This window comes from Lipotes vexillifer, unplaced genomic scaffold, assembly GCF_000442215.2.
Source record: "Lipotes vexillifer unplaced genomic scaffold, Lipotes_vexillifer_v1.1 scaffold23, whole genome shotgun sequence".
NCBI classification, from domain to species: domain Eukaryota; kingdom Metazoa; phylum Chordata; class Mammalia; order Artiodactyla; family Lipotidae; genus Lipotes; species Lipotes vexillifer.
In genome coordinates, this window is record NW_006796283.1 from 1094008 (window position 1) to 1109697 (window position 15690).

Here is a 15690-nt window from a genome sequence, read left to right on the forward strand (position 1 = left end):
ACACATCATTGTGCGGTGGACAGCGTTTATAGGTTAGTAAATCTGGGTAGGCTTAAGGGGCACATAGGTGGAAAGATATGAGGATAAACATACATACAGGCTGTTGTAAGAACTTCTGAGGCCCTAGGTGTCGTGAGCTCTGGGTGCTTATCCCACATCATAACAAACATATTAAAATACTCCCACATTGTCTAAATACTCTAAATAAGAATTTAAGCTTAAAAAAAATAGTTTTCACTGTGGAAGTTATTTGGCAATGGGGTACTCATTTAATTTATGATTGCCATGACTACCTGGGAATCATGGTATTAGGAAATTCTTAGCAAGTGATTTCTAACTCACACATGGTTTTCAAATATAATGACATGTTTATCAATAAATTACAGTTACGAAGTTGACATGTTATATTTCAGGGATCTTTCTTTGAATATTTATTCACTTCAGATTTGCGGTGTATTTTTTTGCATTTGGGGCCTAATAAAATTTCTTTTTCAGTCCCACACCTTTTCATAGGTCCTTGAAAAGCCTAATGAAAAAAACGGCCCCATGAACACTGCTGCTTGTGTATGACTGACCAACTAGGCATAAAAGTCAATGAAGAATCTCACTTTTCTCTATTCTAAGGCTACCCCAGAACAGAACATGGAAAAACAAGTCTTCTTTTCGTTTCCAGGACTTTGTTTCTCATTTCTGTTCCCCCACTGCACTCCCATGTTTACAGTAAGAACCAGCTGACATGCAGGAGAGGCTGGACGCTGACACAGATACACAGGGGACCCTTCTCAACACAACCCATGTTTTCTGGGGAAAAGAATTTATGATGAAAATTTCCCTAGTTGGACATTCTAGCCTTAACAGCTAGACACTGCCGCTTTTATTTCCCATGTTCAGAGGGCAGTGGTTTCAGACACGTCTTCAGCTGGCCCACAGCAGCTCCAGGGACTTCGGCCACACTAGCAGAGATGATAGCCTGACCCGGTCTGGGTGGTGGCGCGGGAGCCACACTGCGGGGACCCCTGGCCGTGTGCAGCACCGACCTCGGGGCCCCTACCATCCCAGCCTTGACCTGCGCTGTCAGACCTCCACCTCGGCCCCGACCTCGGCCAGCTGACACCCACCATCCACCCCACAGCCCTTGCCTCCGCCATCTGACCCCCTGCCTCAGCTCCAACTGGCCTGACTTACGCCACCTGGTACCCACCATCCGCCCTAACCTTGACCTGGGCCGACGGACGCCCCCGCGGCCCTCGGGAATTCCTGCGGACACTCCCGGGACCCCCGGAACGAACCCCGGAAGACTCGCGGAGCGTTCGGCCGCCGACGCCTCCGAGCAAAGTGATTTCTCGGAAAGCCGAGCGCTTCGAAGAAGGCGGGCCAGGCGCGCCGCTCCCATTGGGCGGCCCCTTCCGCCCTTCAGCGCCTATCGGCCGGCACGGCCGTCGCTCTGCGCGCCGGGCCCGCCCCCGGCCTTAAATTAGCGCGGGCGCCCGGGGCCGCGGCGCATCTCCGGAGCTCGGCGGCGGGCGTGGGAACGCGGGTGGCGGCCGACGGCTGGCGGCGGCGCAGGTGGGCGGCGGGCTGGAGCACCAGGGGCGCGGACGGCGGGCTGGGGGTCCTGGGCCGGGGGCGCAGACGGCGGGCGGCGGCGCAGGTGGGCGGCGGGCTGGAGCACCAGGGGCGCGGACGGCGGGCTGGGGGTCCTGGGCCGGGGGCGCAGACGGCGGGCGGCGGCGCAGGTGGGCCTGGGGCGCGGGCGGCGGCGGGCGGCGCAGGTGGGCCCGGGGGCCTGGGGCGCGGACGGCGGGAGGCGGCGCAGGTAGGCGGTGGGCTGGGAGCTCGGGCCGGGGGCGCGGACCACGTCGGCCGGCGCGGAGGCAGCGGCCGTGCAGTCTTGGTCTGTTTTCTCTCCTCGTTTTCTCCTGAATCCGAACCGAGCATCCAGGTGCGGCTGCTCCCAGAGATTGGCTGATGCTATAAAATAATCTCGTTTTTCTTAAAATCTGGTTTGCATGGAAAATTTTAGAATGGCTCGTACAATGCAGGGAAATATTGACCCCCTTGTTATAAGACCTGCTCCTTTCCCGCTCAAATCCTGCTCTTGGAACCGGGCTGGAGTCATAACTGTGAAACTGCCTCTCGTCCAGCCGCGCTGGTGGGGTTAGATTGTGAAGCGGGGCGGGCTGGATTTTTAAATTCTGATCCACGACAAGTAAGATTTCTGAGCGCGGGTGGAGGTCCTTTGCTTCCGTAATAGCCCGGTCGTTCCTGGCAACAAAGCCTCCTTAGGGCTCACAGCTAAAAGAGCATTTTAGTGTAACGTGAGCCCCAGGGCAAAGGGCAGACTTTTCTAAGGTGAGGTGTGCTCCTTACCCAGAGCGGTGAAGTGCTTTGTGAATGGAAACTAGAGACTGGATTTTCTAGAGTTTAAACTACTTCCCAGCATACGAGGGATGTAACCCGCTTTTTTTGAAAGCCAAGTTAGGAGCCAGCCCTTAAATGACAGTCCTTTTGGATTATGGCAGTTTCCTCTCGAGAGACTTGGGAGAGGTTTAGGTATTTCAGCAAGATTGGGACCAGAAGGAGAAATGGCTTTTGTGCTTTTGGTCTTATGCGTGTCCAGGGCAAATGACCAGGCGCCCTGAGAGACATGGGGAAGGTGAGTCCTGCACCTGCACCACCTCTCAGGCCCTTCCTGGAATCCGGGTTGGGTGGGCCCAGGGCAGCCTCTTATCACCTCCTGCCTGGGAAGCCTGATCCCCGGCTACTTTATAGCTAATGCAGATTAGCTCCAGATAGGACTTGGCCATAAAGAGAATTATTACCTAAAAATCAAGGAAGAGGAAGTTTTAAACATGTGACTGGGCTTATAAACGTTTCCTGGCTCTGTATTTGGTGGAATTTTGTTAGTGTTCAGTAAATTGTTATGGATCACACTGTAAGAGAATTTTGGGCTCTTAACGCCACTTAGAATCTTGGAGGGGGGGTTTCGGTGACAATTCAGGTGAGCTGTCCATGTGCTGAGATCCTCTCACTTAACCGTGGCTTTTCTCTGCAGGGTGAGTAAAATGAGATCCTGCTGGGGGCCTTGGGGGTTGGGATGTCTCTCTGGGCCTCAGAGTTTTGTCTTTTGAACGAAGCAGGGGCTGGATTAGATGATTTCTAGAGTATTTTCATATTCTCTGACTCACTCTTCCTCTCAATGCCATTCTCTTACCTTTTTTTTTTCTTATAAATCACCACGTAACAGTTTGGGGGTTATGAATCCATTAGAAATCCTGATGAGAAGGTGTTGACCCGCTTTCTAGAAAAATGCCTGTACAAACAAAACTTTGCTTTTTATTTCAGGAGGCTCCTGGAGCACGGACTCCAGTTTATGAACTTTGTACTAAGGGGGTGAGCAAAATGCTAACGAGCAGGAACACTTCATTTAATCGACACATGCGCAGACACCAGCCTTCTTTTGTGTTCTGGCCCCTTTCGCCCTCCTCCACACAGCTCCTTCCTCAAGTGAGGGGAGATGAGATGGTCCATCTTTCCTCCAGGAAAGCCCTGTGGGAATCTCTGCCCTGCCAAGTTATTTTCTGGAGTGCGTGGTGGTGTCGTTTCATCACTCTCACCAGGTGTCCCTCCCCAATCTGTCCCTTCCAGTTTATAAACACGAGGGACTGTTTTCAAATTCTGGGACTTCTGAGATCCATGCACTTTGCCGATGAGGAGAGCCTCAGAGAGATGGTCAGGTGACTTTCCCAAGGTCTAGTTAGAGAAAAGCCTTTGCTGGGGTCTACAGTTTCCAAATCGAAGTCTAGTTCCCATTTTACACGCTTCACTCCTTTTGAATCCACAAATGGGCAGCTGGAGTTAATTGGATGAAAAAGTTCCGGGTGGCGCTTATGGGCTCTCACCTCCTCTCCTACCTGGAACCTGGACCCCTTCACCGACCGCATAGCCATCTGTGGGGTGGCTGGAGTGTCCAGAACACACACACACTTCTTGCTTTACGGACCAGGATGGCTCTGGATGTGACCGTGTTCTTAGGGATGTTATGTCTTGTCACTGGTGATTGTTTCAAATTTGTTGGCCCGAAGCAGTCACATTTTAATCGGAAGAACTGAAATGCTGTTTTTTTGTTTTTTTTTTTTGGGTGGGCGTCTGTCCAACCGCCTAGGGGATTTCCACCCTGTTCTTGTAAACGTGGGCTGTGAGTCGATACGGCACGGTCGCGCTCTCTTTCTCTGTGCTGTTGGGAAAGCTGTCTGCTATGGCTAGAATGTTCTTCCCGAGGGTGTCTTTGGGCGCCCGGGGTGGTGAGGCCCCCAGATTCTGGTGCATTTTGGGAGAGGCTAGCTTTGCTCTGTTCTGTCACTGCAGTTGTTTTCCTCACTCTTGTCCTCTGTCTCCCACTTGGTCATAAGAGTTCCTGAGGAGGAAAGTTGGGACAGTAGTAACAACATGTGTTATTTCAAGAGAATCTTCTCAGGTCCAGGCACTGTGTGAGGTGCTCTATATGTGTCGTCTGAGTCCTCGCCATGACAACGCCCGGTATCTGCAGTTATCCTGGTGTGTCAGCCATTGTAGCTGACACTCCGAGGTTAAATGACGATCCAGGCTCACCCAGCTGAGAGATGGTGAGACTTGAGTGGGACCCCAGCTTGGTCCCATTCCCAGACCAGCTGTGAAGGGGCAATCTAGAAGGGATAGCCTTGAGGATTTCTTGTTTCTCGGAGAGCACAGATGTCATGTTTGCTCATCTGTGCTGATCCAGTGGGGCATTAAGTCATGGAATTGGCTCTCAGAGCGATGGACTGCTCATTGAGGGCACCTGAAAAGGTGAAAGTGATTTCCCCCATCTCCTGCTAAAAATGGAACGATGAGTGATGCTCTCAGATGCGGCTGTGTTTGCGTGAAACAGAACGGGGTGAAAGCTGGAAAGAGCACAGCCAGAGCCTTAGCCGGGGCCACATCTGTGATGCACAGCTGCAGATTTCCCAGTGAGCTTTCAGTTTCCATTCAGGGTTGGATGTCCTGGAAGCCGGCATTGTCTTCTCACAGCAGGTGGCCCAGAGTTTCCTGATCCGTGGGTTTCCCCCAAGCTGGCACCTGTGTTGTGATCCTCTGATTTTCCTGTTAGCAGTGCTTGGCTGTTGAGTACCTGGGGTGCTGTGAGTAATTAGACGGTGTTTGTAATTTCACAGGCTATGTTTTCTCTTTCCAAGGATGTGTGACCGCAACGGCGGCCGGCGGCTGCGGCAGTGGCTGATTGAGCAGATCGACAGTACCATGTACCCAGGGCTGATCTGGGAGAACGACGAGAAGAGCATGTTCCGGATCCCTTGGAAACACGCTGGCAAACAGGATTACAACCAGGAAGTGGACGCCTCCATCTTCAAGGTAGTGGCTTGGCCTCCCTGCCACACCGTGAGCTCCTGGTGGAGCTGTTGAGTGATTGATGTCTTGCTTATTTGCTTGAAAGTTAATCCAATTTTTTTTTAAAACAAATGAGTGCCGAATGTGTCTCAAAAAATATAGTAGGTGATTTTACACCTGTTTTACGATTTAACCACTTTCCCAGTTAGTTGTATATTGTTGGCATTTTCCGATGGGGAAAACAGAGGGCACTTTCTTCCCTCGCGCTACCATTTCTTTTGCATGGAGACTGGCAAACGCAGAGAGAACATACTTCTTTTAGACTGAGACCTTTTCCCCCGGGCTGCCCGCTAAATTCCGTTTAGAATTCTAGGAACGGTTTAATTCTTCATTCTTTCAGAGGTGCCACTTCTGCTTGGCAGTGTAGGGTCAGCTCAGATGAGAGACACACCATCTTGTCATCACTTCTGGGGCCAGGTCATGTGGGTGTCCTGAACCTGCAGCTGGTGTCTAAAACTAGTCCACTTCCCTCGAGAATCATCAGTACCCCAAGCATGGAGCGAGCTGCTGTGTAGTTCCACCATGTGCACTGAGACAGCAGCGCTGACTGAGAGTTTGCTCTGTGCTAGGCCCAGCCCCACGTGTTTTATTTGTTTTCCTCTCACACAATCCTATGCAGTAGGTGCCGCTCCTGTCCTTGTTCTGTAGAGGCTCCAAGAGGAGATGTGACTTGTCCAAGATCTCCCAGCTCTTGGATGATGGAGCCAATGTTTGAACCCAGGCATCCCAGCCGTGAGCCCAGGCTCCCAACCCCTAGCCGTACCCATCACCTAGATTCAGGCAGAGGAGCCAGGGCATCCCAGCTCTGCAGCCCAGCCGGGTCATCAGAATCCCCCATCGGTCATCAGGGTCACAGAAGTGTGGGCTCCGCCCCTTGGGAGATTTGGAGCCCTAGGTCCAAGGTAAGGCCGGGCCTCCATGTTTGCAAACAGACATATCAGAGGTGATCCGACTCAGAATCTGGGTTGCAAACTGCTGCTATATGTGCTTGTCGTGTGGGCATTTGGGGGCCAGAGTCCGGGAGGGGAGAGTGAGTGAGTGTGGGAAGGAGCCCGGAGGCTGAGCAGGGTGTGGGGGGCGCAGAGCCAGACCCCAGGCGTGCATGAGTGAGGGGAGCAAAGGCCTGCAGGACCCCAGCACAGCACTGGACCCTTAGCTGGGATGACTGTCCCCAACACAACCAAAATGACAAGAGATTATACCTTGGCCCCAGAGCAGAGCACTGATAGGTCAAAGCTGGCTTATGAGGCATTTCAGTCCTTCACGTCTCTGCCTGGTGTTTGCAGTGGGGCTGCACGTCTTAGCACTTCTGTTACTGTGTAACGCGGGTCACAGAGCTCTTTGACAATCTGATGCCAGTTGCCTGCCCCTCCAAGAAAAGTGGGCGCGTGCGGACGTTCTGCGCTCACCTTCAAGGGGGCCCTCGTGGCCTGGACATCCATCCGGCAGGTTTCTTCCCTTCAGGGACCCCAGGTCGGGAGCCTGGGCACTGCTCATGCCTCCTTTCTCCTCCTTGGTGGCATCGTGGATTCCTCTCTCGGAGAAGCTTTTTGCCTTTGGCATCACGGTGAATTTCTCTTGGGAATGGCTCCATCTAAATTTTAATATTGCCCAAGGTCCAGCCAGTCGATTGGGAATTCTCGATCATAGATGGCTGTAAGCCAGGGCTCCGCCACCCGGGGCCAGATTGTTCCTTGTGTGGGTCCATCTTGTGCACCTAAGAGGGTGTTAGCAGCATCCTGGCCTTGACCTTCTAGATGCCAGTGGCACCCTCTGCCCCACTGTGACAACAAAAAATGCCTCTGACATTGCCAGATGCCCCCCTCCCCATTGAGAAGCCTGCTAGGAGTGGACTGTGGCCAGGATGAACAGACTGAATTAGAGGCGTGGGGGTGCTAAGGGCACAGCTGGAGGCTGACCACCAGTAAAACTGCTTGAGGAGGGGACTGGGGGCGAGGCCAGTGGCTGCACAGCCCTGCTTGAGGCTTGCCGGCAGAGATGCAGGCCTCTCCTTTCACCCTGCTCCCGCTTCGCTCTGGGGGGTAATGAAATAGAGCCCCAGATTTATACATCTTATGCAATGTTCTTCATGGCCGTTTCAACAGCGTTGAGAAAAATGTGCAAGATTCCCAATGTTTCCGTTGATTACGCAGTCCCTCAGTGTGGCAATCTGAAATGAGTGTACAATCTCGGCAGGAATGGGGGCGGGAGGGAGACCAGGCGCCCACCCAGAGCTGGGCGGCCACCCGAAGGGTGACATCCTGGGCTGGTGGACATGCACGTGGTGGAAGACCCGTCTGGCCCGTCCCCGAGTGGTGCTCACTTCCATCCGCCAAGGGGCACGTCTCTGCCACGTCCACCAACAGAGCTGTGCTGTTGGAAGAAGCCAGCAGTCAGGCCTTGAGCCATCTTGGGGATTTTCTGTTTAAGTAGAGAACCTTTTGTTTCAAACATTCAAAGAAAACCTTTCAAAAATGTATGAGTTAAGAGAAAAAAAAAAAAAAATGAGCCTGCTTTCCTGCCTTAGGGATCGTAAGAAGCCACTTATACCAGAGAATCCTTCATTGCCTGCAGGTGTCATTGTGAGGTCAGCTTCGCGGTGTGGACCAGAGACAGGAGATTGAAAAAGACATTTAGCTCATTTTGTATTATCCCTGACTGTACTGATGAGGCCCTGATACCAGCTCATATTTATTCTTAAAAAAGTATTTTGCCTCCTTTTCATAAAGTTGAGGGGGAAGATCTACTTAACTGAGGGTTATGACTCGTTAATTGTTCTGCCATTGACCAGGCTTTCGACAGGCCTGAAAAAACTAGAACTTACTTCGTAGCAGATATTTCAAATTCAGTAGGCCTCCGAGGAAGAAAATCGCATTTGACTTTTAAAGCACAAAATGAGACAGTAATGTTTGTTTTCTGTTGTTTTTAAATTTTATTGACGTGTAGTTGATGTACAGTGTTGTGTTAATTTCTGCTGCACAGCAGAATGACTCAGTTGTACGTATATATTCTTCTTTTATATTCTTTTCCATTGTGGTTTATCATAGGATATTGAATATAGTTCCCTGTGCTCTACAGTAAGGCCTTGTTTCTTATCCATTCTGTATTTAATAGTGTGCATCTGCTAATCCCAAACTCCCAATCATCCCTCCCCCTTGGCAACCACAAGTCGGTTCTCTGTGAGACAGTAATGTTAAATGGGGAAGAGCCGGTGGTCCCGGGCTTAACGCTGGCTGCTGACGAGTGCAGAGCAGCACACGGGCAGGGGAGACGTAGGTTCTGGTGTATTCTGAGCCGCTGCGTGGCTGTTGATGGGCCTCAGATCCCTCTGTTCTGTCTAGCATTTGCTCTTGAAGAGTCCTGAGAGATCACCCAGGTAAGCTGGTATTTTCGAGCTGGCCAGAGAGCCCTGCAAGGGCTCAGGGCAGGCTGGCGGTGGGGCACCCGATGCAGCCCGGTGCACGTCCTGACTGTGGGGCCCTGCTTTGCTCTTTGGATCTGGCTTTCCTGATGGGGTGAGCGTGAGCTTTGAATGGACGAGTGCCCACGGCAGTGCCCCGTGGGCTGTGCAGCTCTGGATACACCCCAGCTGGCCTAATACGGCCCCCAAATCCACGGTCTTCCAGTCCCATTGGTAACGCGGATTACCAGCTCAGTGGTTCTCAAATGAGGATGCGTGTGAGTCATGATGCACTTCCCTAGGGGACAACTGGTAGTGTCTGGAAATGTTCTGGGTGTCACAGCGGGGAGAGGGGATGCTACTGACACTAGTGGGTAGACGCCAGGGATGCTGCTGGACCTCCCACCGTGCCCAGGATGGCCCCCACCCCGAAGAGTGATCCAGCCCCAAACGCCATTAGTGCCAGGTGGAGAAACCGCATTTAACGTAAATGCACGTTTGAAATTACTGTTCAGTGTGTACACAGTTTACACATAAATTTCTATGAAAAACATAAATCAGTGCTTGGTCTGTGACGCAGTTAATAAACGAAGAGAAAAAGACGGAAAAGGATTGAAAGCCATTTACTTTTTTTTTTTTTTTTAATTGTTTTAAGGGGTTGGGGGTAGGAGTTTATTAATTAATTAATTTATTTTTGCTGTGTTGGGTCATCGTTTCCGTGCGAGGGCTTTCTCTAGTTGTGGCGAGCGGGGGCCCCTCTTCATCGCGGTGCGCGGGCCTCTCACTATCGCGGCCTCTCTTGTTGCGGAGCACAGGCTCCTGACGCGCAGGCTCAGCGGCCATGGCTCACGGGCCCAGCCGCTCCGCGGCATGTGGGATCTTCCCAGACTGGGATACGAACCTATGTCCTCTGCATTGGCAGGCGGACTCTCAACCACTGCGCCACGAGGGAAGCCCAAGCCATTTACTTTTAAACATGTTTCTAAAGGGGACTCCTGCGTCTGTGAGGAGGAAATGACTGCGCGTGCTCACTAGTATGAGTAAGGGAGCTTCTCCGGTTCCTTTACCTCGGGTAAGACTGCAGACTCTGAGCTTAGGGCGGCAGCTGAGCAGAGAGCACAGGCACTGAACTTGTCTTACATCGGGGGAAAAGCCAGGACGATTTTATACATTTAATTAATTAATTTATTTGCCTGCGTTGGGTCTTCGTTGCTGCGCGCGGGCTTTCTCTAGTTGCGGCGAGTGGGGGGCTACTTTTCCTTGCGGTGCGTGGGCTTCTCATTGCAGTGGCTTCTCTTGTTGTGGAGCACGGGCTCTAGGCACGCGGGCTTCAGTAGTTGTGGCTCGCGGCTCTAGAGTGCAGGCTCAGTAGTTGTGGCGCATGGGCTTAGTTGCTCCGCGACATGTGGGACCTTCCTGGACCAGGGCTCGAACCTGTGTCCCCTGTATTGGCAGGTGGGTCCTTAACCACTGCACCACCAGGGAAGCCCTACCAGGACTATTTTAAATGGGAATCTGACTCAGGGTGTTATGGAGTTCCTGGCCACCTAAGTCAGAATCACTGGGATGTTGGCTAAAGATACGGGTTCCCAGACCTAACCCACAGGTACCCAAGGAGACTCTTGAGGGGCAGGGCCCAGGAATCTGCATCTTAACGAGCTTCCCAGGGGATCGGTATATGCATTAAGCTTGGGAACACCTGCCTGCTGCTTGCTGAAGTAGAAATTCCTTGGGTTGGAGGTCAGAACAGCTGGTTTTTAATCCCAGACTGGGTCACCTTGGGGAAAGTCAGCTCTTCGTATTTCATTTTCCCGGGTGAGGGTTGAGAATTCCCTCCAGATCTCCTATTATTTTAGGCTGGAAGACATGTCTGATTTTGCCTGACACCAAACGTTATTTTCACCTGACAGTAGTGACCCCCTGATTGGTGTGTCTGTATTCCAATTTTGAAATCTAAAAACTGTGCCCATCCATATGTTTTTATTCTATTTTATTTTATTTTAAATACTGCCCCATTTTACATTTTGACTTAACGCTTCCAGCTTTGAATTTCTGGTCCTAGTTCAGATTCTAAGGTTTGGAGAGGTCAGAAAACAGAGCTGTAAAAAAAAAAAACCCACAGAGAGGGAAAACATTTCTTTGCATTTTAAACAGTACCCTGGGGAGCGGTAGGGGAGAAGCGGGTGGGGAAGGTTAGAATGAACGCCAAAATGCAAAACAAAATTTCTGTTAAAAGTAGCAGGGCAGTGGATGACCACATTCAGACTTCTTTGCAAATGTTCCCTTTTCGTGCTACGTTTTAGCTAGAGGTTGATTTGAAAAAGCAACAAATTGTTCTTTGTTTTGAACATTCTAGTGAAACCATGTTCAACTTCCTCTTGGCGCTACTTGACCTCGGGCTCCTCCCGGCCCTCTGGTCCAGGGGAGGATTTGCAGGGGACAGATCCAAGATACATGTGTGTGTGTGTCCTTGGGCCTGGGTTCCAGTTCCAGAACCCCCGCCCCCCCGACCTGGGTCTTTTCACTTCTGTCAGAGGAAGTGGTCTGGTTGGGGTCCTTGAGCCCTGAAATCCTTGACTGAGGATGTTCAGGAGGGCGAGCAGAGCAGGGCCTGCCCGTGGCCCTGGGCGTGCATGGTCCCGGGGCCAGCTGGGTACTCCATGTGTTTTCTTTCCTTCCTTCAGGCCTGGGCCGTTTTTAAAGGGAAGTTTAAGGAGGGGGACAAGGCTGAGCCGGCCACGTGGAAGACGAGGTTACGCTGTGCTTTGAACAAGAGCCCGGATTTTGAGGAAGTGACAGACCGGTCCCAGCTGGACATCTCTGAACCGTATAAAGTTTACCGAATCGTCCCCGAGGAGGAGCAAAAATGTAAGTATCCTTTCTTTATGGGCACTTGGCCCAACGGAGGCCGCCTGGGTCTGGGGTTCGAGTCGCCGCCCACGGGGTCCAGCTAAACAAATAGTTCTCTCCTTTATGTCAGCAGAGGTTGAGGTCTCCTTCCGCTGACCTCACCCACCATCTGCCGACTGTGGCAGCTTCCAGTTGAGAGGCAGCGGACAGGGAGGAAGGGGCGGGAGACGGGGTGGCAGCTGGCACTGCTGCTCGCTGACTGTTGGACCAGGAGCGAGTGCTGGGGCCTCCCTGGGGCTCAGCAACGGGCTTGGACCGGGAGCAAGTCTCCCCGAACAGTGCCGATGAGGGATTCCTTTTGCTTTCTAGCAGCTCGTGGAGCAGGCTAGGAGAAAATAAGGTGGACAAAGAAGGGATGGCTGATAGGGGTTGAGGGCAGAGTTCTTGAATGAACTTGCAGATGGCGCACTGTTGGCTTCATTGCTGGAGATCGGATATGCTTCTAGATATTAGATCCTGACCATTGTTTGGGATCCCCCAGCTGTGGTAATTCCTGAAGTCTCCTCCCCCTGAAAAATCCCAGGAAAGCAATTGTGAGGAGATTAAAGCAGAATAGCAAAAACCTGCCTCACACCCCACCCCGTCCTGCTGTCCACGCTCTGCTCTGGTCAGACATCACTAATCGATCAGGATGTGTTGAGCTCAGATCTGGCCTCAGGTGTTTTCAAAGTGCTGTGCTCTGCAGCTGCTGCAGATTAGAGCTGGCCCAGGAGATGAAACCTAATTACCACCCCTAGTTAGAAACGTTCTTTCAACACGTTGACTTTCTTAGCCATTTGATGTAGCAGTTAGGATCTTGGCACAGCATCCTTTCCTCTGTAGCTGCTTAGTTAGTCGTCCAGTAATTCTGGGAAGAAAACAGAACCCTCGAAAACTGCCTAGGGCTGGGCAGGAATTCTGAGTTGCTGAGGGGGCTCTTCCCACCGCAGGGAGGTTGAAAATGTTGACACGTAATTTTTAAAGTTAAAATCGTGACTCTCGGAAATAAATGGTGAGCCTGGGGCGGAGAGTTGTTTAACTCATTAACGAGGGCACCAGCGTGCTGTCACCTAAGACTGCTTCGCAGAACATGCGACGCAGGTGCGCACGGTCGGTGAAAGGCAGAAGGCTGAGCCGAACCTGTGAGTGTCCTGCCCGGGCAACACAACCATAGTTGGGGGTGATCTTCTCTAGTGATCACTTGTAGCTTAGTTGTCTGTGAATTAACACCTAACTCTACTGAGTCGGAACCCTAATGGATAATCAGTAGGAAGTCAAACAAACTGACCTTCCCCATGGAGAATCACATGGCCCTTAGGGGGACACCTCTTAGCTAATACTTTGGGATGCTCTACTGCCATCTTACTTCCAGCTTTGGATAAATTTTTCATTGTCACAAAGTATAATAAACTGTGACTTGAAGGAATAGAGAAGTTTCTCTTGATCCTCCCACCCACAGGGTCAGCCAAGCTTGAACGGGCAGGCGACCCTGGCTTGTTTATAGCTCAGAGCGCAGCCAGCATCACCTGCAGGGGGGTGGATGTTACAGAAGCAGCGGTTCTCAGGGGGCAGAGAAGCTTCGCATTTGCATAATGTCTAGGTGGGCGCACTCTCCTCGGTACCTCAGTGGTTTGCTGGCTACTCTGGGGGTGCCCCACCTGCCCCCTGCTTCCCCCATCAGCAGCTTCTGAGTGATTTTTTTCAAATCAAAATCGAATCAGTATTCAGTCCGGATGAAACAGTGGGTCAGTTCTCCAGATGATTGGGACTGATGAATTCCAGCAAACGAGTGAGTGTTTGTTGGTCATAATACATCTCACATGGATAAATGTAATGTGGTGAGTTTCTGGCTGGGGAAGAGGCCTGAGGGGGGGAGAAAGTAGCCGGGTCCCGAGTGCTTGTCGTGGGGATGCCCGTGTGCCTTTAGACGGTTCCTGCTGCAGGCGGGTTCCAGCCTGGGCATCCGCGGGCCTTTATGGTGTGCCGCGCGCGTGCGGCACAGATGCACACATGTCTGTTGGGAAAGGCCAAAATGAGATTTCCTGCCCGTTAACTTAAAAAAAAAAAAAAGACTCCAACCTGCAAACACATTTTGCCGGGAAATCTCTGCGTGTCTTCAGATGCCCTAGCTGGTAACTCTAACCTCTGTCAGCACCAAAGTGCTGCCTTGGTCCTCTGAGTGCTGGACGCAGCAGCGGCCAGCTTCTCTTGTGCCTGCTGACCAGATGACTGAAGCAGCATGGGAGAAGGATTTCTAGGCCTTTCCCAAACCACTGAAGACGCATATTGGCTCCTGATTCCTTCAGCCTGGCCTTAAGAAAAAGCCACTGACTGTGGCCTTGATGATGGTCGTGATGCCCCAGTGCCGGTTGTCACGCGTTTGTCCGGTTTTCCATAGGCAAGTTAGGCGTGGTGGCTCCCGGTTGCATTAGTGAAGCCACAGAGATGGAGTGCGGTCGCTCTGAAATCGACGAGCTGATCAAGGAGGTGAGTGGGGGCAGCGTTTCCGGAGGTCCGGCCCCGACAGAAGCTGCGCGTGTTTGGTGGAGAGCAGCGGAGAGCGGCACCATCCCGAATGCTCTGCCGAGGCGTCCGGGGCCTCGGGCTCTCGCTCGCTCGCTCAGGGGTGGGGCGTGAGGACCCGCCATCCTCGCGAGGCCAGCCTCGGCCCGCTGGTCAGCCCCCTGCAACTTACAGCCTGTCTTTCATCCCGAGGGCTGGGGCCGAGCTGCCTGCTCTGCATCAGTGAAGTTCCCTCAAGCTCTAAACTTGTCATATTTTAAACATTTTGAATGGCACCATATATTCCCTTGCCTTTTTAGGCAGGCTGTAGTGAAAAAGTAAACGTTCTTTGCTGCTTGGGGTTGTCGCCATGATACGGATTATCATACAGCTCTCGCGCTGGGGGCTGCCTGTTTACTAACATGCAGCTCTTAGTCCTTGATGGGTTGGAAAGCCATATAACCAGGCTTATTAGAATCGTACACAAGCTCATAGTTCATAGGCTATAAGTGAAGGCTTAATGGGGGTCTCCTTAGGCAAAACACGTGGGTTTTTGAATACTAGTTTTAGCTACCTTTCGCTTCATAGCTGTGTTTTTGTGCGTGTTGCAAGGCCGACATTGCCTATAGCTAAAATTATTCCGCACGGCCTTGCAACGGGGGTGTGGGTGCCCTACAGATTCTGCTCAACACTCACGTGGCAAGAATAGAATCGTTTGGAGTGCTTTGAGGGAGAGAATGCAGATAACAAAATGCAGCCTCCTCTGGGCTGCCTGGCTTTCCTGCAGGTGGCAGCTGGTAAGTCTCTGGGTGGGCTCTGGCAGCAGACCCAGTGAATTCCTGGCTTCATTTCTTTCCAGTGATGTCCCATTTTCCATACAAGGCTTTCCAGCCAACTCAGCTAAGAGAGTGAGATACTTGCGTTGGCACGTGAGGATCACAGCGAGAGCAGGTTTCAAAACGTTTTCTAATTGGATTTGCCAGCCTCCTTTAAGGAATGGGTCAGAGATGGAAAGTCTAGACGTGGCGCGTGGAGTGAGGCGGGCTGGAGCGCGGGAGACTGTGTCTGAGGTCACCGTGTGCTTCCCCAGGGCGTTAGGGAAGCTGGGTGACCTGGCCATTCGGTTTTGCAATAGGCACTTCCATGGAAAAGGCCAGTGAACACAGGAGGGGCCCCGCAGAGGCTAGTCCTTCGGTCTCGTGGTTTGATCGCTCAGCCTGGTGAGCCTTATTGTCCTGGATCTTTCAAGATGCAAAGTGAAACTTCACTGCATCTCGTGCGATAGAGATGACAACGTGGTTTTACTTAAGTCTGGAAACCCAGTGACAGCACCTCTCTCCTCTCTCGCCCCTGCCCCAGCCTCCCGTGGACGATTACACGGGGATGGTCAAAAGGAGCCCCTCCCCGCCCGAGGCCTGCAGGAGTCAGCTCCTCCCAGACTGGTGGATGCAGCAGCCCAGCGCAGGTGAGGGCAG

At 52.1% G+C, this 15690-nt stretch overlaps 1 protein-coding gene across 1 annotated transcript in view; it reads left to right on the plus strand.

Moving 5' to 3' along the window:
* Window positions 1-5211: 5211 nt before the first annotated feature.
* Window positions 5212-15690, plus strand: part of IRF8 (interferon regulatory factor 8) — an 18829-nt gene continuing 8350 nt past the window's right edge. The window contains exons 1-4 of the mRNA XM_007468419.1: window positions 5212-5388; window positions 11509-11692; window positions 14112-14200; window positions 15575-15680. Coding sequence (XP_007468481.1) covers window positions 5215-5388; window positions 11509-11692; window positions 14112-14200; window positions 15575-15680 — 553 coding nt within the window. The 5' untranslated portion in view covers window positions 5212-5214. The remainder of the gene's footprint in view (window positions 5389-11508; window positions 11693-14111; window positions 14201-15574; window positions 15681-15690) is intronic.